The sequence below is a fragment of the Hipposideros armiger genome, unplaced genomic scaffold (genome assembly GCF_001890085.2).
Source record: "Hipposideros armiger isolate ML-2016 unplaced genomic scaffold, ASM189008v1 scaffold_438, whole genome shotgun sequence".
Lineage (NCBI taxonomy): Eukaryota > Metazoa > Chordata > Mammalia > Chiroptera > Hipposideridae > Hipposideros > Hipposideros armiger.
Genome location: NW_017731788.1, coordinates 1,089,261 through 1,111,693, shown reverse-complemented (window position 1 = coordinate 1,111,693; position 22,433 = coordinate 1,089,261). Strand labels below are relative to the sequence as shown.

Here is a 22,433-nt window from a genome sequence, read left to right as displayed (position 1 = left end):
CAGACAACAGTTTAGTGGTTACCAAAGGGTAAGGGGGTAGGGGGTGGCGATGAGGCAAAAGGGAGTCAAATATATGGTGATGGAGGAGAACTGATTCTGGGTAGTGAGCACACAAAGTAATATATAGATGGTATTATAGAATTGTACACTTGAAACCTATATCATTTTACTAACCATTGTCACCCCAATAAATTTAATTTAAAAAATAAATATTTAAAAATACTAAAATATTTAAATAATTTAAGTATATTAAATATATAAATGTCCTAAAACAACAAGTGGTACAAATCGAAAGTGGAGGGGACTGCCTCTGCCATTTGTTTGCCTGTCCAAATCTACTCATCTCCTACCTTTTGTAGACAGTCTTTGGCCACTGCAGCTATAGTGATTACTCTCTGAATTCTGAACTTCTACAGAATTTATCCTATATTATATGATTTAGTTTTTACTATATGATTAACATAATCATATGCTATAATACACCACTATTTAAATTTTCATGTGTCTCTTTGTCCTGAACTATTAGACTAATACAACATGAGGGCAAAAAGAATTCATTCATCTCTGGCACTGAGCATAGCACGATGCAAACTGTGGGCACACTATAAATATTTTCTGAATAGTCTTATAATTCCTTATATTTCATTAAAATAATTACATCTTGAAGGAAATTCTATTATAATATTAACTAAAATGAACTAATTTTTATTTCTAAGTATTTTTTTTTAATTTGAATGATCTCATAAAGGCAAAAGATAACAGATTTGCCCTAATTTGAATTGTTGTAAGATTACTAGTTGCACATCAGTGGGCTTTCTCCCTTCTTGCTCAGTTATTGATCTATATCTTGGCAATGTCCCCCACTAACAGCATTTCCCAGCCATCACTGTTGGTAGACTGAAAGCTATTGGATGGGGTATTTGGAAAAGTCACTTAAAGGGGGCTTGCTTTTGCCTCAGTCTTCTTCTATGGTTGGAGATGCAGCAGCCATCTTGTAATCAAGAGGCCACCTGATATATGGAAGCCACACATTAAAGGTGAGGAGCAGAAAGATAGCTGTCTAGGACACTGATAGTATCATGGAGCCATTACACTGGCCCTCAGTTGCCTAACTCAGGACACTTTAGATGAAGAAAAATAAACCCCTGATTTGTTTAAGATTGCCCATCATTGGCAAGCAAATGTAATTCCTGATTCACCCATATACATACACATTAAAGGCAGCACCTAGGCAACACTATTTGAGGGTTGATTAAAAGTTCCCCAGATTTTTCAAAAACACCTTCTCCTTAGTATTATACAGTTTATACCTGCTAGAAGTTTATCCTGCCAATATTCATTCTTTGGAATCTGGGATTGAAAGCACCTGTTAAAATGCAAATGTCAGGAAGAGTTACACTTTAAAGCTAGCGACATAATTGAATAACTCATTGTAAATTAACTTATTAGTAAACTTCCATGATTGGGAAGGCCCTGAGGGGATGGAACACAAGACAGGTAAGTTTTCCTGTAGGAAGACTAGTCAAGAAAGGAGCAATATCAGGCTACTTTAGTAAGAATCTCTTCCTCCCTCTGCTGCCCCCCATCCCCACAACTCCCCTCCCAAGCCTGACTCCATTCCCACCCGAAAGAGACTGATGCGCAGCCTTAGGTGTAGAAGGTACAAAAACGAAAGGAGAGATACAGAACCTGAAGTGAAAAGGTGCCAAAGGCAAACTAACGTTTCTTTATTACATAAGGCTGTCCATGACCACCTTTCTATATATATGGGAGTACTTTATTTACAAAAATACTCCATAGTTAACCAATAAACAGCTGGTAGACTAGCTGTCCAGTTCAACATTGAGTCACTTTTCTATTCACTAACTGATGGGCAAGAAAAGACAAAATTGTGGTAATGAGCAGCTAAAGCACAGGACCAGTTCAACAGGATTGGATTTACCTAAAGTCTTACCTAGTAGACAGTTGATCCATTCAGGCACTCAAATACTTCTCAAGGGTTTGTTATTTCGTAGGCTCTGTACTAGAAACTAGAGATTTGGAAATGATGATGATGATAACGTCTTGTCCTCAAAAAACTTGTACCCTTCTACAGGAGACAGACACACAAATAAATCATGACAATACACTGCGATATATGTGATGCCACATGTGTATGTGAAAGCTATCATAGGAGAGAAGAATTCACTCTAAGGAGAGTGAAGGGAGGTCAGGGAAAGTCTCCCAGAGCAAATGATGCTTATACAGGATTTTCAAGGATGAATAGGATTTTGCTAGGGAGATAAAAAAGGGATAGGCTGTCCAGTCAGAGGGAACAATGCACAAAAAGCTGAAGATATGAAGAAGCATAAGTTTGAGGTGCTAAAATACTTGTTAGTGCTGTAGCATCAAGTGCTGAGAAAGAAGGAAAAGAAGGGGAATGAAGTAGAGCAGATCAGAAAGGGCACTGAATGCCGTGCTCATCAGCGTGGAATTTATCTGATAGTCACTGAAGATGAGCCAGTGGCATGGCGGGGTCACTGCTGGCTGTCGATGTGGAAGAGAGTGAGGCTGGAGTACCTAGGCCTTAGTAATAATGCAAATCACAAGGGATGAAGCTGTGCATGCTGAGTGGTTCTTCTCAGGATCTGTTATCTGGAGAGCGAGGTGCGGGGAGAAGGGAGAGGGAATGGAAATTCATATCTTTTACCTGGATGGCAGTGTTCGCCTCGGAATTTGCTTTTCACCCACCTGCCCTCCACATTTACAAAACACGCAGGAAATGCATGTTCTCTCTGAGTTCTCTCTTTTAAAGATTTTTTTATCTGTAATTATAATAATACTCTATTATACAAAAATAGAGCTGGGTGAGGAGGATCCCAATTCTGCTACAGTGGCCTCTTAGCTTTCAGAATCAGTGTTGCCATTTTATAAGACAGCATTTTCTTTTTTTAAAGTGAGAAGTGGCCAAGATGAGAACAGAGTGCCCCTTCTTATCTCCCTCAAAATATGTGGATAAATGAGAACACATACTTGAAGCACTTTGATGGTCAAAGAATTGTACCTATATTATCACATCTCTAAGCACTGGTTTGGGATGGGATGCACAGCAAACAGCATTGTGCAGAAGGGCCAAGCTCAGAACTTCCCTGACTCAGGAGTTCTCTGAGTTAATAAGCGAGTTGAGTTAACAGTTATGTTTGCTAGGTCCAACACAGGTGATTTTTTAAGTCTAAATATGACCTAAATATTGCCTGAGACAAATTTATACTAAAAAAAAATGATCTTTCGTTCATTTGAAATTCAGTTTTAACTGAGCATCCAGTATTTTTATTTACTAAATCTGGAAGCCCTAGTTATGGTAGTACCTTAATTGGGAAAAGGTGGCTCAATTAATGACCTATTTACCTTATTTGTGGCATTTTGTTTTCTTTTATGCAATGGGAAAGGTTTTTGCTACCTATGGATGAATTATAGAACAATAGCAAAATGTGGCCATAAATGATTAGTAAGTTGTAAAACTTTCCCAACAATACTGGAAATCACATCTTTTAAAAACTGTGCTTTTAGAAACAGCAGGGATGGGAGGACACTCCTAATTCACAAAACAGTATATTAACACTTCTTTAAGAAAAAACAGATAAGAGATAGATAGCCAGAAGAAACACAATAGTAGAATCATCTAGAATAATAAATTTTATTACTGGGAATCTCCCTAGAGATCAGCAAACCCCATTCACAGAAGAGGAAATGAAGAACCAGAGGAACTGGCATCTCCATTCTACAAAATTTTAGAGCAGAAATGTGTGACATCTATGTTATGCTGAAAACAATCTGTATTACTCACAGTTTATATTATTTCAATACACAAATTAACTGCAAGGAAAAGAAATAATGTTCATTGACATATGTACTACAACCTCAAAAGACAAGTATTTCTAAAAAGCAAACAGCCCACAAGAGTATAAAGACAAAACTTTTCTAAAGACATAACATTTCGAAAAAAAATGTTTTAACAAAGCATACTGTTGTGATAAATGACAGAAAAAGACAACCTGCCCTCCCCCCGCAAAGAAAAGGTTTTCATGTTCACAGAGATCTTACTAATATGTCCTCAGTTGACTGCCAGAAAGACGGAGCCGTCTTTGGAATCAAGGGCAAGGTGAAAAGCCCGACTGTCCAAATCTGGGAATTGTGCAGCATTTGCATGACAGCCTTGTGGGTATTTTTATGCACCTTAGGCTCACTTTTATTACTTGCAGACCTCTTTCCTTATTAAGGCACAGATATAAACTGGGAGCTACTTATTGGGTAGATACCAAATACCCTGTCTGCTGGTGAGATACAGACCTCTACCTTGCATGCATATCAGCTGGAGAAAAAAGAGCCCTTATTCATCAAATTTAAAAAGTGCTCTCTCATTTCATGCTAATTGTATGGTCCTCTGCATGATATACAAAAGATTGCCTAAGACAAAAGGCATTAAAAAGAAAACTACCAATCTCAGAGGCTTTTTTGGAACAAGATTAACCTATTAACTGCTTTAGAAAAGTAAATGACTGATTCAAGTATTACATTTATCTTCACAGAATAACCTTTACACGTTTTATTATTATCGATATCTATTCAACTGCCTCTCTGCCTAACATAATGTGACTTCATTCTCCTAATCTTAGTGCTCCAAAACCCTTAGGTTGGAGTCAAATAGTTCGTAGATGAAAGAATTTAAAATAAAGTACACACAGAATTTATGATTTATTTTCCACAAGGAAATAGTTAAACCTCGCTGGAAAACAGAGGCCAAGAATTAATAAATGCTTGCTTCCTACCTCCAACAACATGTAGGTTCTGCTTCGGCTGGTTTCTTATAAAAGCACAATATCAAAAACTCATTTTTGGTTATGAATATTATTATCTGTAATAATATAATAGGTGACAGGATATTATTCAACGGTTGTAAATAAGATGATAAGTCATGATCATTGATGGCATACTGTAATTTATGGTAAATTACTTACTGTAATTTATGAATTGGGTCTCTGAAAACCTGCATTATTTAATTTGTTACTATAAATATCAGCCAATTATTAACAACCATGTAAAAGCCATCAGGGGAAGAGGTGGAAAGTAGTGGGTACAGCTCATTCATTTGGGCTGCGCAACAACAAAGGGGCACTTTTTCCTTCCAAAACTTATCTATCGATTGCTATCAGTCAACCGAGTCGGGGTTGGCCGTTCCAAAGATCAGCTGCTTAACCTGCAGCCCTTGAAGAGAACAGGATAACTGGGCTTCCCAGCTTCCGAAACAATCAGCTATGCAAGAGGTGAAAAGCTGACTCAAATATGTTATTAATAACTAATATTTACCTATTAGACTGGCATTGTCCAATAAAACTATAAGGCAAACCACAAGTAGAATTTGAGATTTTCTGGTAGCCATAGTAAGAAAGCTAAAAGAACTAGGTGAGATTAATTTCAATACTCATTTTTTACACTCACCATATCCAGAATATTATCATAGCAACATGTAATCAACTCTACCAAAAATATACAACCTTTTTCTATACCATGTCTTTGAAACCCAGTATGTACACTTACAGCACATCTGAATTCAGACTAGTCACATTTCAAGTGGTCAATAGCTACATGTGGCAAGTAGCAACCACGTAAGGCAGTACAGTTAAAATTTCACAAACTGGAAAAAAAAAAAAAGCCTTGTTCGTAATTACTACCTAATGTTTTCCTGCGAGTCAAATCTCAAGTCACTAATGAGGCTGGTTACCTGTTCTTTTTGTTAATGAACACAGAAAAAAACAACCCACAAAAAGCTATATCACTAAAAACAGGGATTGAATCCTAAACAGATCATGTTTAATTTTCATTAATAACAAGTATTTACGTATTAAACTACTTTCTTCCCTGGCCACATTTCTCATCCTGCCACAAATTTCAGGAGTTTTCGTTTTTCTCTGAGGATCTAATTATCAGCCACGTCACCCAAGATTCAGTGAAATATTCACATCTTTACCATTTACTATTTGAATAACATAGCGTTGTTCCAAAGTAGGAAATTATGTAATTCCTAAATCCAAACTGGTTTATGACTAATTGGTAAGAATCATGGAGTTTCCTCATGAAAAGGGTTCCAAAATATCAAGAAAAGAATAACTAAAAACAAATTAGTACCAAAATACACTAAATTCCAGGCTAACAAGCTCTTTGGCCCTTATGAAACTACAAAAGACAGCTTAAGGGTGTGCATGCTAAAATGAAACCCAACTAACCATTTTAAAGAGCTGAAGCTGGGATGATCATTAGCAGAAAAATAAGGGACAGAGAGGTGCCAGTGTAAACCCTCAAATCTGAATATTCAAAATTTAAAAGATACAATAGTGTTAAAACATGAATGCTAGTTTTTTTCTTCTAATTTACTGTTAGAAAATTTTAATTTGAAGTATGGATTTTGACTTGACTGACAATTGTGATGCCCCAAATTTGCTTGAGTGACGTCTACCTCTGAAAGACAGAGTTATAGCATCTAATCCTGTGGTTCAGTTATAGTCAACTGTTTTGTATAATCTTGCAATGATGAGGTTTTAGAAGTAGACGAATTTTTTTTTTTTTTTACCACAAATCTTCAACAGAGTAATAACCCTGAAATTTTCAGACACGGAGAGCAATGTTTAACAGAGTGTTGCCCAAACTAGGTGATTGAGATATATTTCTTGAAATAAATGAAGTGGTCTGATAGTTCAAAACTGCACTTGGATAAGAAGCTAGGGAATCATAATCTATTAACCAGGCTAATCAGCGTTTAGTTATATAACAATAGAAATGCAAATGCAAGTTACTCATCGGATCTTTTTGGTGACTAAATAAACTTATACCAAAATATGAATTCTTTTTTTTTGTTTTGTTTTTTGTGTGTTTTTTTTTCCCAGAGTAAAACTACAACTATTTAAGTTGAAAGCCCAGAACACTGGTTTTGGTTTTCAATGTCAACAGGCATGAGGTGGAGGTTTAAAAGAATAAACAAGCAACACCTATAGAGATTTATACAACTAAAACTGGTGAACCTCTTTCTGATCTGATTCAGTTGCCCTTTTGCACAAGTGTGATTTCTGCAGGGTCTTTGTAGGTATTGAAATTCTCTTTCACTGACTTTGGACTTGCAAATTCACTTTGGTACCGGCTGTCCAGGCACTGGTTAACTAAAATGCTACTGCCATTGCTTCAGTCTTTCCACAACTATTTATTTGACACTTATTATGTATAAGTACTGTTTTTAAGCATAGGGTTTTCAGCAATGAGTAAGACAGAGAAGATCCCAGCTTTCAAGCATCTTACATTCTTTCAGTAATTACCTATAACTTGTCAGATATAGCCCAACAGAAGCAACTATTGGATGTAAACATTATTTGATATATTAAAAACTGGGAATTAAAATTTTAAGAAGTAGCAATAATATTCATGGTTTGAAGAAAATCTTCATATGCTCATGATTTACTTGTCAACTTAATTTTTGTGCAAGAAAATCTTGTTTTGAATACAAAGGGGACAAAACATACAAAAACGATACATAGGCATCAGTGTTTAAAGATAAGAAACATTCTGAATCATTTAAAAAATACCATTTAAAACGCATCTTCCATCAGGAATGGAAACCAAAACAGTCAATATAAAGTAAAAACATCCAAAACACAACTGAATTTTGAGGAAATGCATAGTATATAGTAGAGGTAAGAGCCTCTTTAGGATTTGGGAATGAGAATCATCGAGATGGCATAACGGGAATGATTAAAGATAATCTGAAAAACTAATGATTAAAGATAATCTGAAAAACTAAAGAAACTGTGGAAGAACTTAAAAGAATAATTCAACTCAGAGAGATGGAGTAATTTGACAAATACAGTCCCATTAACCCAGCATTGAAAAAATAAGGAACTCGTCCAAAGTTTCAGTGTTTCAGGGCTAAAGAATTGGACAAGTTATTCTGTCTTTGGGCCATTCTAAATGTTCCTTCCGGCACACAGCAAACATTAAATGTTTATTGAGTGGTGGACACGTGTCATGCACAGTGCTAGGTACAGAGCACACAACGCCCAATCAACCAGGATCCCCACTTCATGATGCTCCTGAGCAGGATACAAGCAGCTAGAACACAGGTATGCAAAGGTGCTTAAGCATCCTGCCTAAGGGACACAAAGATGGCCTCCAGGATGAAAAGTGTTTGATCAGATGCCTGAAGGATGAATAGGAATTTTCCACGTGAATGTTAGGGGTAAGGAAGAAAGAAAGCTCTCCAGAAAAACACAACTGCATGTATAAACTCCAGGAGAAAGGAATATGCTCACGGCATAGTAAGGAGCTCTGTACGGTGACACAGAATAGACCTGGGTATCTCTACAGCGGGCAGGGTAAGATCATGAGTTGACATGCACATCAGACAAAAGTCACTGGATTTTATCCTATAAGCAGCTGAAGAGCCCCTGATGTCATCACGTAAGGCAACTATACGGTCAGATCTGTGGGCGAATGGAGTGACTGAAAGTCAGACTGGGGGTCAGGAGGCCATTTCAGAAACTTTGCGAAAGTCCATGTGAGAGATAATCAGGCCTCAACTACTGCAGCTGCAGTAGGGAGGGGAGGAAAGGGCAGATGAGTGAGGTGGGAACAGAGGGACTGGGTGATCAGCTGGGTTAGAGGAAGAGGAAGGAGTCAAGCACAATTCCGGGGTTTCCGACTTGAGAAGATACCTGTCTCCATGCCAAGACATTCTATCAGCTTTCAATTTGGGATTCTGGCTCCCTGAGATTGGTCACTGCTGCTTTGTCACATTCCCTTTGTCCTACAGGAAGTCCCTAGGTGCTAATGACTCTAGAGGCAGTAATGACACAGCCCCCACCTCTGAGGTGTGGTGACCAGAGGGAAGCACCACCTATGCCTTTCCCAGCTTCATCTCTACAAGCTGCAGCAAGCAACAGCACCAGTCCTTTAGATGATGCTCAGCTTTACTCTGTGTGCAGATAAAATCAACATGTAGTTACTGTGGACCCCAGGAGTACAAGGGAGTAAGGAAAATAAAAGCAAACTGCAACAGCAGATTTCTAGCCGAGTTATGCAGAAAAGCAATCCTGTGCAAAGCAAAAGTTTTGGGATTAGTCCGGTGCGAGTCTGAATTCCAGCTCCATTACTGTTACTGGTTGTGTGGTCTTGGGAAACTGATGTTCTTGAGCCTCAGCTGCCTCCTTTATAAAATACATAGATGGTATAGTCTACCTCATCTGTAAAAATTATTGAGATAATATATGTAAAGTTCCTACTAGCACCATACCTAACTTACCCTAGATTCAAAATATGATGATAAACTAAATATCCTTCTTTATTTACCATTCCTCTTTGACTACTCAAAGACATCATGCTGCCAGAGAGAATGAAGTTCTCACCAATGGGTGTTTCTCTCTACTCCCCCCGCCCACTACACTGATGTCTGTTGGACAAATGAAGCTTCTAAAAGCAAAACAGGATGATACCTATATCAGAGACTGCTTGCAGACTATCCAATATTCCTCTTCCGTTTCCTCCACTTTATTGGACCCTCATTTTCTGCTGGGAGTAGGGAAATACAAAGCTAAAAACATTTCCCAGGCGAACCCTGCCTCTACGGGTGGCCATGTGACACAATGGGGCCAGTAAAACTCTGTTAGAGAATTTTTTGGAAAATTTCTGGTCATAGACAGGTACTTTTATTCTCCCTTTGCTGTCTTCCTCCTTCCAACTTCCTAGAGAGTGGATATGATGGCTGGAGCTTCAATAGTATCTGGCAACTATGGGGAAAAGGCCAAGACTCACATAGGACATCAGCCTTGACATACTTGAGCTCCTGAAACAATACTTCCACCACCTTCCACCAGACTTCTCATCATCTGGGAAAGACAAAACCCTAAATTTCAGCCACTGCCTTTCAGGTCTTGGTAACTCTCATCTGAGCATAATTTCTAGCTAACTTAATCCCTCCAACTGTACTTGGGCATGATTTTCGAGGCATGAACCATAATTTCCTTCCAAATTAAAAAGAAGCTAACATTTCTTGAGTGTCCAGTATATGTCAGACACTGTGTATATATACATATAAATATTAATTATCATTAAATTCTTACAGTAACCCTGTAATGTGAGTAGTGCCATTCCCATTTAATAGCAAGAAAACATGAAGATTTGTGAGCCTAAGGACTCTATCAAAGGTGCTATGCTGGTACATGGCAAAGCCAAGATCTGAGCTCCAAGTCTGTGTAATGATAAAGTTCACATTCTGGCAGGGGATCTATGAATTCACCACTGTGAGGAACCATTACTCCCAAGACAATGTGCCTCTAAATTAGGAAGTCACTTTTCCTAGGTCTTCCACACTGATATCTAAAACCCAGCTGGTAAACCATCTAAAAGGTATATCTAGAGCATGGAAAAAAAAAAAAAGCGTGCAGAGAAGAAGACCATGTAGTGGTTGATGTAGCAAGTGGTGACAGTCACAGGTGCCTGAGGTACATTTCTGCCTGACAGCAGCTAGACAAAGGTGATGTGGAAAGGAGGCTGCTGCTTTCATCTGTGTACTCCAGTCAACAAAGACCCTGAAGAAACCACATTAGACTGGAGATCAGTGTGTGAGCCTGAGGCATGGGAGAAAGAGATTAGGTAAGGGGCCCAATGTCACACATTCTCACCGTCAAAAAAACTCATGTATAATTCTGTCAAATATGATTGTTTTTAAAAGAAAGAGAACTGAAAGAAAATGAAAATTGGGAGTTACATATATCTCTTAAAGCCAATTAAAATAGAAAGCACACTTTAAATATATACTTATTTTATATAAGTATTACATAAATATACTTATATGTGTACATACATATTTTAACTCTTTCCTCTACACAGTGAATCGGAAGCAGCTAACAAGAAGATTCACAATAAATTTAAAAATCATGTCTAGGAAAAATATAGAATAGCAGCATCAGATAAGAGGAAAATTAAGTATACAGATACATATCCTATAGGGTTGTAAATTACTAGAATTCAGCTGTAAATTTTGGTTTGAGCTTCCTCTTGCCAAAGGAAAATGGAAGAAACGATGTGGTACAAAATTCACAATGGCCATGAGAAAAAGAATATTACCATCTCAGTAGAAATAAAATATTTTCTGTTAGTATAAAAGCAATTAAGAAATCAGGGGCTGGCCGAGTGGCTCAGTTGGTTAAGAGTGCGAGCTCTGAGCAACAGGGTCGCCAGTTCAATTCCCACATGGGCCAGTGAGCTGCGCCTGAGCTGAGCTGCTGCTGAGCTGGTAAAGACACATGATCTTAGCAACAAGGTTGCCAGTTTGACACCCATATGAGATGGTGGGCTGCCCCCACCTCCTCCACCCACCCCACCCCCCGCCGCAACTAAAATTGAACATGGCACCTTGAGCAGAGCAGCCATGAGCTGCCAATGGGCAGCTGGATGGCTCAGTTGGTTAAAGCCACGTGCTCTGAACAAGGTTGTCGGTTCGACTTCCACATGGGATGGTGGACTACACCCCCCCACCCCACCCCCAAATAGATTGAAAATGGTGACTGGACTTGGAGCTGAGCTGTGCCCTCCACAACTAAGACTGAAGGACAACAACTTGCCTGGGAGCTGATGGATCCTGGAAAAACACAATGTTCCCCTTCCCCAATTCCCCAATAAAAATCTTCAAAAAAAAAAAAAGAAATCAGAAGACCTAAGAGGGACTTCACACAGGAAAAATTATGAAATGTAATACACGATGTCTTGGGAAAAATTCCCTCATAAGAAATGTCACAGAGCATTCCAGACAACAGTTTCTCATAGAGTTATTCTATCAAACCTAAAAAACCAGTTCAGGGGAGGCAAGCTGTATAGTGAGCGCTGAAGCAATGAGAGAAAATTATACAGCTCTCTGCCAGGCTGGCTTGATCTAGTAATAAATCCCAGGATACTGAGATGAACAAATGCATGTTCATCAAATTATTCTCCAACCGAAACCAACTTAAGAAGTAGGATTATGCAGCAGTTGTCTGAGTCTTTTCAGTTCAGAAGTTCTGAGAAAGTTTTCATGGGCTTCTGATTACTATGTACCTGGTACTTCAGTCCACTATCACCGTGCTCATAGGTACAGTATATGCCACACTTTTCTCCTTCTCCAAGAGGCATAAAAAGGCAGGGAAAATGTGGGTTGCTATTACCTAAATTATGGCTTTTTGCTTTTACATTAGGAGGTTCATACATTTTCCATTATATAATTGGTGTTAGAGAAAATTTATGAATTCACACCCATAATGATTTCTTAACTGAAAAGGCAATGTGTGAAAGGCATGTCCCTAAGAATATGACATCCCAAAGTGGACATTAAACAGTCCTTGAATGGGTAGAAATTAATGTCGATTATTGAACAGGGTAGGAAGAACACAGAAGTTCATGGAAAAAAAAAAAACCAACAACTGACACAGTAAGGAATGGGGCCTGCTAGGTCTGGAAAGAAATGTCAAGTCTATGTAAATTTGGCTGAGCTTAACTAACATGATTTTTTCTGTGTATTCATCTTGGTGCACTCTCATGAGCGTATTCACAAAAAAGAATCCTCAACAAGGTACAAAGTGGAATATTCAGAAAATGCCAGTTAGACCAAGTACATACCTGCATACTACTTTTCCACTGCATAAAGAGTCAGATGGAATTTATCCATTAAAAAAAAAAAAGAATCTCTAGTTGTGTGAAGACAATGTAAATATGGTTGTGCTTTAATTTTAACTCTATAGAGTCGCAAGAAGTTATGACTGTAACATGATCCAAAGGAGGGAGAAATAAGGACCATTTGCTACTAATTAAAAAACGGGGGATTAGAAAAAGATGGTGTGGGGAATGGGGAACAGCTGTTCTCCCAACATGGCCCTCTCACCCTGCTGGTTTTGTGGTTTTTAAAGCTACAAGAGTGAAAGCTGGAAACATGACAACAAAATGACAACCAAAATATAAACAGAATATCCCGTATGATTTTTTAAAATAATAATGTCTAAATTGGAGATAGTAAACTAGATTTGTTAAGCAAAAATCTACGATTTCCACACGATGGCCCCCTCCTTCCGCACATATATAATAAGCACACGTACTGGACCTAATGTAGCCCCATGCGACATACTAACAAGGTTCCAGTTCTGATTCTAATTGCAGCCATTGCAATGAATCCACAGATGAGGTAGACAGTTCAAGTTAGAGAACTTCAGCAAACTAAGATGGCTGAAGTTAAATATTGTCGTGGTCACTTTAAGCTACCTAGCTTCATCAAGCAGAACTACAAAGCAGCAGGTTAGCGGGTTTCTGGCAAGGAATAATTGGTGCCGAGCAACAGACTGTGTACAGCAGCAGAAACATTGCGTAAAACTCACATTACTGGCTTACCCACACCATATGTGCATTTTGGATGGAAACAGGGGCAGCTCTCATACACCTCACATAGTTTGGCCTTACTGGCTGGGATGAATGAACATTATGTTTCAGTGTGCTAGTTAACCCCAGTGAAAGCCAGAAAATACCAGAATTATGACCGTTCCATTATAATTTTTTTCCAGCAAAACTGAAATGAGGACAAAGATGTAGTGGTAACAAAACCTATACAAATTTGAAGTTATAGCAGAGATCTTTACAAACTCCCTTAAGCGTGCCTCAAGTTCATTCATTTTGCTGATGTTTTGAGCCATCAACAACCTACGCTAATCTGATTGTCAAAATATTAAGTCAAGAGTTTAGAGATTTAAAGAGGCCAAACTTATTATTTCCCATGACAGACTTTGTAAGCAAGAGCAAAGATCTCAGAAGGGTTTTTTGCAGTCTGACACTTGACCTGCAAGGACTGTTGGACTATTCCTCCCTAATCATGAAAGTTTGATTAATCAATGACTACAATCTTCATTATGCAGCAGACCCCCACTCTCCCCGACCCCGATCAAAGTAGTAGTACGAAGGTGGGCATTTGGTGGCAAAAACCCAATTCCCTGTTCAAAGAGGTAAGGAAAGAACCAGGACTTCTGGGAAGGAAGATCTCAGACACCGCATCTAATCAACTTACTTCACCAAGAATGGAAGTGGAAGAGAAGCTTAGCAATTGTCCCAGATCAGATACCTCATAAGCAGAGGAATCCAGGAAAACTATGCTTTCTATGATATTATATGGCCCAGTAATTCAAATTAAAGTCAACTTTGGAGAAATGCACTCTACAAAATCTTCCCAAAAGGTATCGTGCATAGGAGGATAAACACATCAAAGAATTAAATTTACTGTTTAAATGAGATAAGACAGCACAGTAATCTAACTGTGCTTCACTTTCCAGGTAAATCATAAATTTGAAAGGGTTTTACATTAAGAGAAACAAAAAACAAAGAACCTCACACTCATCTGACAAAATTATATTCTCATAAACTAATTATTATAAAGGGAGAAATTAGTTATCTTCAAACTAAGAGTCTAGGCATCTTAAATATAAAGGAAAAAGCACAATTTTTAGACAACTACATGTTCAAACCAGTAGCCTACAACTTTTTTGGGGGAAATCTGACTTTATAACTGATACAACGACGTTAACAATCAGGTTGATCAATGAGAAAAGCTGGGGTCTGACTTCCAATGAGATGTGAAGAATAATCTCCAAGTCACCCACTCTCCCCCCTGCTGAAGAGGCCCTGGGTGAGAGGACAGATGTTTTAACAAGCTGTGATCAGATGTGGTGCTCTGTGATCAACTAATTAAGGGATCTTAAATCTAAAGGAACCAAGGCAGGAAGTACCAACACACCTCCTAGAGATCATCCTCAATAGATTGCTCCATTGTTATCACTACACAAAATAGTTCTTCTATTAAGTTAATGCCTGCCCTTGAGTGAATACACTGTTTCCTCACCACCAACCTTATTATCATTTAAAATATAAGGTACACTCATTAGAGACAAGTTGGAAAATCAGACAGTGGAAAGAATGACTACACCCACGTATTTATCATCCCAAAGGCAACTACACCTTATGTTTTCATGTATTACATCATCTCTTTGTGCACAGTTTTTACATAGCAGCAATCATACTGTATATGCAATTTTGTACCTCATATTTTTAACTGGAATTATGAAACCAAGTATCTTTATATTTTATTGAAAACTAATCATAAATTTCATTTATAAAAAGTGAAAAGTGTTCCATTGAGTGGATAGTCACCTTTTTGTGCATATAACTGCTTGTGGATTGAAAAGATTATTTTCTTAGAATAGAATCCTAAAAGTGGAATTACTGTCAAAGTATATTAACATCTTTAGGGTTCTTGATACTTATTGCCAAAATGCTTTCCAAAAATAGTCGTACCAATTTAAACTGCCTTCCATATCAATACCCATTATACCTGTATTTGGACTACGAATAAACAATTTCATTATCATCTTTATAACCCCCAAACTTTAAATTTATAAACTTATATACTACATTATACTAAAAAATTCTTAAAACCAAAATCCTGACATCCAGTAGATGAATGTTTGCTATTTTTGAAACTATTCTTAAAAATTGTTCCCTCCAGTCTTTTTCCAACACAGAACTCAGTTTTTAATGGAATAATCTTACTCCCCTTTTCAAGGAGTAGTAACCAACGTCTACATTATATGGTATTCGCAAAGCTCAAGGACATTTTCATTCATTTGAATGACTATCTGAAATAAAAGCAATAAGGAAATTAGTCCCTACAGAGTCTAAAGGCTCCATAGCTCTGTTAAAAGACATCAGGGAAGTGTGGAAACACTTTAGAAGAAAAATGAATGTTTCATTAATGTGCATTCTATACCTTTTTCAAAAAAATCAACTTTTGTTCCCTAAATTGCTGAACTGTGAATTCCCCATATAACTCAACTATTTACAAATACAAAATTACAAATACTGTGTACTAGGTTGAGAAGTGTGCTTGAAATGACCTGAATAAACACACTCCCCCGAATCCTTACTTTACTTTCCAGGGATTCTAATATTATGCTCTTAATTTTAGCAAACATTTTGTTGTTAGCTCTAGTATCTTAATTACTGTTTTTATAATTGCTGTCTATTAAGTTTCCTACTACAAATCAGCTGTAAGATTGTTTTAGGTCTTCATTAAGAAATTTATAGTAAATATGCAATAAGCTACTTTGGTTAACAGAAGTTGGGGGGATATTAGTGTTACAGTTTATTATTATAAATAATTTTTGTGTCTTCTGTCAGCATAACCACAAGAGTGTCTCAATACCACCAGCTGATAATAATCTTTATAAATCCTACTTTGCAGCTATACCATCTGTTAGTTATTATTTTATATGTGGCTCCATATGCATATATGAATTAGTTGTCACTCCAGACAAATATACAAACGGAACTGTGGCTTTGTGGGGAGTTTTTTATTGGCTTGTTTTTGTATTTTGCTATCTTAGTCCAGTGAACTAAATAAATAAACATATTCTCAGTCTTGGAGACTAAAAATAAATGCACATTTAAAAATAATTTTTATAATGCAAATATAAAAGAAATTTATGTTCAACAAACAGTCTAAAAGTGTCCGTTAAAATTAGAAAAAAATTAGTAGTCACCAAAATTGGAAATAATTATATTAAAAACTGAAATTTACATATTCATAGCTCTCAAAATATACCTACAAAATCAAACATGAATAGGTCTACTTGTAAATTAGTAGCTAATGTGGTTCCAGTTTTCACAATATGAAACACTTTCCATGGCTTAAGATTAGAAAAGAATGACTAATTACTTACTTAATTGTAATGTTAATTCTCTGAGGTGATAAGTCATAAAGGCAAAAACTCAAAACTGGGCCTCCCTTGAATCTGTGGTTTTATCCCCCTTGAGCTCCTAGCCATGCAGAAAGCACTAAGTGGTTGCAGTGTCATGACCACTCACTGCCAAGATGTATTCAGAAAGGTGACAAGAAAAAAAGGAACAGAATGAGGTGGCTAGTCCTCCAATTGGATAATTAGTTCCGAATTATAACTTTCCCCCAAGTACTAGAATCTAATGACTTTAATTTTAATAAGCCCAAACATGGGTTTACAGGAGCTTACACTCTACACACGCGAAACAGTGAATTCTGTTAAAAGTTACCAATGGCTCATAAAACACAGACTAAAGCACAATGTGAGAAAAACTGCATTTGATTGACAAAATTAATTCAATGTTTCCTTACATTATCCTATTTTAGGTGGCGATATACTTTGGGATCATATACTGGGAACACTAAGGTAAAAGCAGTAGTAACTAAATTAAGTCATCACTGAGAGAAATTATATGGAGAGGAAGTGAAGAAGAGATAAACATACGGCGAAATTATGAGTTTTTTCTGGCATGAAAGCTATAGCATTTTCAGTTTCACAAAGCGAAAAGTCCCGCTAATTACTCAATGCAAATAAATATGCTGCTTTTCATATTCTTTTGTGTAAATGCATTAAAATATCTCATAATCCAGCTCTGTAAAAATTCACTTAATTTGATGCCCAAACTAGATAGCCCTTTTTCAAATTATATTCCACGTAGACGTTAGAATTTCCCTGATGTCGGCAACGGAGCTGTACTTGGAGAGGGAACACAGTTGTGAAGTATACTTGAGCTATAAATTGTAAGGAAAAATATCACAGACTTAACAAAATATTTTAACTGCCATTAAAACTACAGTGTAGCACAGACCACATGAAATTTATTTTTTAACCCCTTATTTGTCATTGAGAATCATGTGTGGAAAGTAGTTTCATATCATGATTTGCTTCTGTATTTCTAAAATGTTCTTAAGGATTTCATTTCAAAAAAAAATTTATCTTAATAATATGGAAATTAATTGTATAAATAGTAAGAAAAAAACTTTCATGGCTCAAAACTCACATGAGTTTGGCAGGAAGCCTTCCTTGACTCTCCCTAATGATATTTCTTCCTCCATGGAACTCTCAGTTATTCTTGTAGTTACAGAGTTTAAGGAACTTATTTATTTCATTTTATATTATAGTGACTTGTGGAGTTTTCTAGTTATCCATGAATAGATCGAAAATTTTTGCTTCTGTAAGTGTGAGTCACAGAACTTTACATCTCTCTATATCTTCTCCCCTGCATGTCCTTAAAAGTAGCAGGCATCTACTTGTTTATATATCTGAATTCATCAAAAAACCTATTTTGTTATAACTAAAAGCCACCTCCAAAGGGTCCTTAGAAAAGTGAGTTATATTTTGGCAACTGAGAGTGTTATTTTTAATCCTTATGGAACTGCATATTAACTTACCAAATGTGTTCTCATTATAAATAATATTTCAACATTTCTTGTATAGCCATTAAATATTAAAATAATGAAAATCTTTCCTGCTGGGTACAATAATTACAACTTCGTAATCAGATATATATCTGCTTTTTTTAAAAACTAACTGAAATCATTACCTTTTTCCTTGCTAATGTTGTAAGAGTGCCCAGAATAATGTAAATTAACAGATTTTTAAATGGGTAACTAAGAAAAAAAAAAATATATATATATATATATATATTATTTTTTTTTTAACAGAGAGGGGAAAAAATAACTGTTTATAAGGAGGAAAACAGAATTTAAAGAAGAGATTTACTCATAAATCAGCATTTGCAGAGGACCACTTATCTATTCATTTATCCATCCAGAAATCATTGACATGGCATCTCTGTCACACACTGTCTGATTACGGTGTACTTTCCACCTTACAGACAACACAAGCAGAAGAGGACTTTGTGGTTATCTCTGGCTGAGGAAGAAGGGAAAAGAGTTCACAAAGGAGGTGACATTTGAACAGGATTTTGGGTGTAAGCTTTCTTCTGCAGATTTCAAAAATCTTGCCTGAAGTAACAAAACTTGCTCTTCTTTTAGAAAGACATTTGGGAAAGAAACTGCTCGTGTAATAACAGTCTGGTGAACAGATAAGGACCTACTTGGAGTATAAGGAACTGGATACAGAAGATATTTGAGAGGTAGAATCAATAGGACTTGATAGATTTGATTAAGAGGGTGAGAAGAAGGAGTCAAAATGGTAATTTTAGGCCCTTAACTTGGCAGACAGAGATGACGTTAAATGAAATCTAAATTACCAGTAAACGTGTATTTATTGAGCACCTTCTATGTACCAGGCACTATTCTAGGTACACAAGGTCTGTTTTCATTCTAGTCAGGGAAGGCAGGCAGTAAACTCAATAATCTGATATAGTGATAAACATGATGGATTTAAAAAAGTGTTATGTGACAGTGGCTGAGGAAGGGACACTTTAGCTGAGGTAGTCATGAAAAGTGACACTTGACCTAAGAAGGCAGCCAAGGGAAGCTCTGGTAAAGAAGAGAGAGCAAATGTAAAGGCTCAGATGGGACAGAGCGTCACAAGATCAAGGGGCAGAAAGGCAGCTGTGGATGGGATGTACCACACAGTCTTTGGTCCATTATCTATCAATGGACCTTTCCATGAGACTGGATAAGACTCATCTTAACTAATCAAGGTAGACTATGGGGTGGGGGGAAAATGGGGAAACATGCAGCAATGTTTTTGGTTTTGATCTTGAAAGGAGAGGAATAATGAATTCCATTTGAGATATTAAGATTGAGGTAAATGATTCTTTGGCTCTGCTGTGGCAAATCATACATAGCATCTAAAAGTATTTTATTATTATCCTCTTGTACCACGATTTAACCCTGTGGTCTCACATGCAGTCTCCCTATTTCTTTTTTGCTACATAAGTAAGCTCCTTCATAGCAAACACTGCCCTCTGAGTGCCCAACAGCTATTTAAATAGCAGGCATTTTTCAAATACCTGTTATAGCAGGAGTACATATGAGTAAATCCACTCTTTATGATTAAGAATTGATTGTATAATGGAGAGACGAGAAAGCAGCAGCACAATAATGAGCTAGTTTGAAATATGGGAGGATCAGCAGCTCAAAAGCTTCTTTCCTTAAGAATTAATCTTGGAAGTGTTTCTATCAATGAGTCAACTTTGAAAAATAACAGAGTACCACAGACGCTGCCAGTGAATCACATAACTAAGCAACTGAACTCAGTAATCCTGGATGGTTTCTAAACCATCCTGATGGTTCTTTTCCAAACCTCAACTACATCAACCTTATTCCCTATCAAAGATGCCACAACCATCAGCACTCACTAAATGTTTGAATAAATGAAAGAGATCAAGTTGCTTCAATGTATAGACTGGACATATTTCTTTGTCCTTGTATCTGTTTTTCCCCCACTATATACACAGCACCTTGAATACAGTCAGTGCTTAATAAATGTGTTGTAGGCATACATGAAAAACGAACATACAGTTTTATAGGAACGATGACTCTTTTCTTCCCCTATATCAATTTACCTTTTACATCAACTCTTTAAATAAATTTTTTTCTTGATTATAAAGTCTGCTCATTGTGGAAAACCTGAATATAAAAAACCAAAAATCTCTCTTCTTAAAATACATATGACTTTCTACTTACAGTTCATGATTATATTCATTCATTCACCAAAATGTTTGATGTTTATTTTGTGCTAGGCTTTGGCAATATGGTGATGAACCCAACAGGTCACAGCCCTGACCCCACTCCAGCTGTAAACAGTAATACCCTCATGTGCTACAACTATTGGGTTGTCGGAAAAGTCATGACGTATTTTTTCTCTGTTTTTCGTTGCAGAAATGCGTCATGACTTTTACGACAACCCAACAGAATACAAATACAGGTGTGTCACCATGTACAGTCTCAAAATTCATGGATATCCCTTCCACTCTAACAATTAACATTCCCTCTAAATCTTAAATAATTATTGCAGTGATTACATAATGTTAGTATTTTTCTTCACGTTATACAGAAGTCCCGTAACTACATTTTCAAGCATCGTCAAAGAGCAAATAGTTTTCCCACGTGGAAAAGAACACATACCCTAATCTCTCTACTAAACAATGTCAAGGACTGCATTTTGATGTTGAAAATGGTAATGTAATATAGTTCTGAATAGATCATTTTAAACCTATCATATGTTCACATATTATCTATTTAGTCAAATGCATTAGAAAATAATCACTTAAAAATAGTTCAAATGTTTTAACTTGAATGCTCTACTCCTCTTTTTTTTATTTCAACACAAAATTTCCATTTCCAGCACAAGGAAAAGCTTAGCACTTAGGAAGTCACTCCCTATCCTGTCATCCCCTGACTTTGAGTAGGTCACTTGTTTCTTGGTATCGAGACACCTGTCTGCATAGCAAGAGTAGAAGTTACTATTTATCCTCAGAGAAATATATAATCTTAGTGACTTGTTCAGCTTCACCCCAAAGTGGACTCATTGAGTTTCACTTACCTCCAAAGGTTGACTGCCATCTACTTCTGAAGTTTTATCTCTTGCTTCCATTCTTTGCTCATCGGCTGTATCTCCTAAGAAGCAAAAGAACAAACAAAACAAAAACAACTTTATCATACCATTAAGGCCAAATGATCTATTTATTTGAAATATCTTTTGTTATTATATGTTTCACATTATGGAATCAACTACTATTTCCCTTGTTACAAAGTAAATAAGTTTTTAACAGCACTAATTTTATAGAGGTCTCATAAATCATCCATAAATATATATATACATACAACCTAAGCCAGAAATGTATCCTGCTTTATACTGGTTTACTCTGGAAAAATCAAGTGAATTCACATTTTGTAAATCAAGTCATATTTGAAATAAACTAGGAAGGCTTACAACTTAAAGATAAGGCCAATTATTTTCAAATAAAAATATTTATAATATAAATAACTGTCCTCCAAATTAGTTTTTAATGAGGATTACTCTAAGTTTTTGTGTCTCTGAGGATTTGCTTCAGAGTAGATATATGTGTTTGTATGTGACAATTAACCAAATGTCAAACAAACTTTACAGCAGGAAAGAACAATAGACAAATTCATAAATTAGCTTTCAGTTAATACTTTGATTCCTAAGGCTGGAACCTCGGTGGGTTATATGACTCAGTGAAGTTGGTGAATAGACTGTCTCCAGAGACATAGGATCAACACAAACATAGTCAGGTAAGTATAAGCATAATTTAATTTATTAATGGCCTATATTAATTATTATCACAAATGATCTGTGGTTAACACATGGTATGTAAAAAAACAATTACCCTACTTCTTTAAAGCATAATGAGAGGTTAACATAGTAAATTGTAAACTGCACAAACCATAAATTTCAGCCAGCTCAGGAATTTCTATAATGGGTAAGGTTACAAAATTCATAGATGATGACTTGGCTAACATTAAAGGTTAGGAATTTGTTAATTTAAGGAAGGTCAGAAGTCTTGATTGGAGATAAAGTATGAAAGTCTTGGCTAACCTTACTTTTCCACATGAAACACAAAAGTTTAATTTA

General features: G+C 36.6%; 1 protein-coding gene across 2 annotated transcripts in view; it reads right to left on the bottom strand.

Moving 5' to 3' along the window:
* The window catches only part of UMAD1 (UBAP1-MVB12-associated (UMA) domain containing 1), a 202,498-nt gene that overhangs the window by 43,307 nt on the left and 136,758 nt on the right, over positions 1–22,433 (bottom strand). For both annotated transcript variants that reach the window (XM_019665292.1, XM_019665293.1), the window contains one exon: positions 21,381–21,454. In XM_019665292.1, coding sequence (XP_019520837.1) covers positions 21,381–21,454 — 74 coding nt within the window. The remainder of the gene's footprint in view (positions 1–21,380; positions 21,455–22,433) is intronic.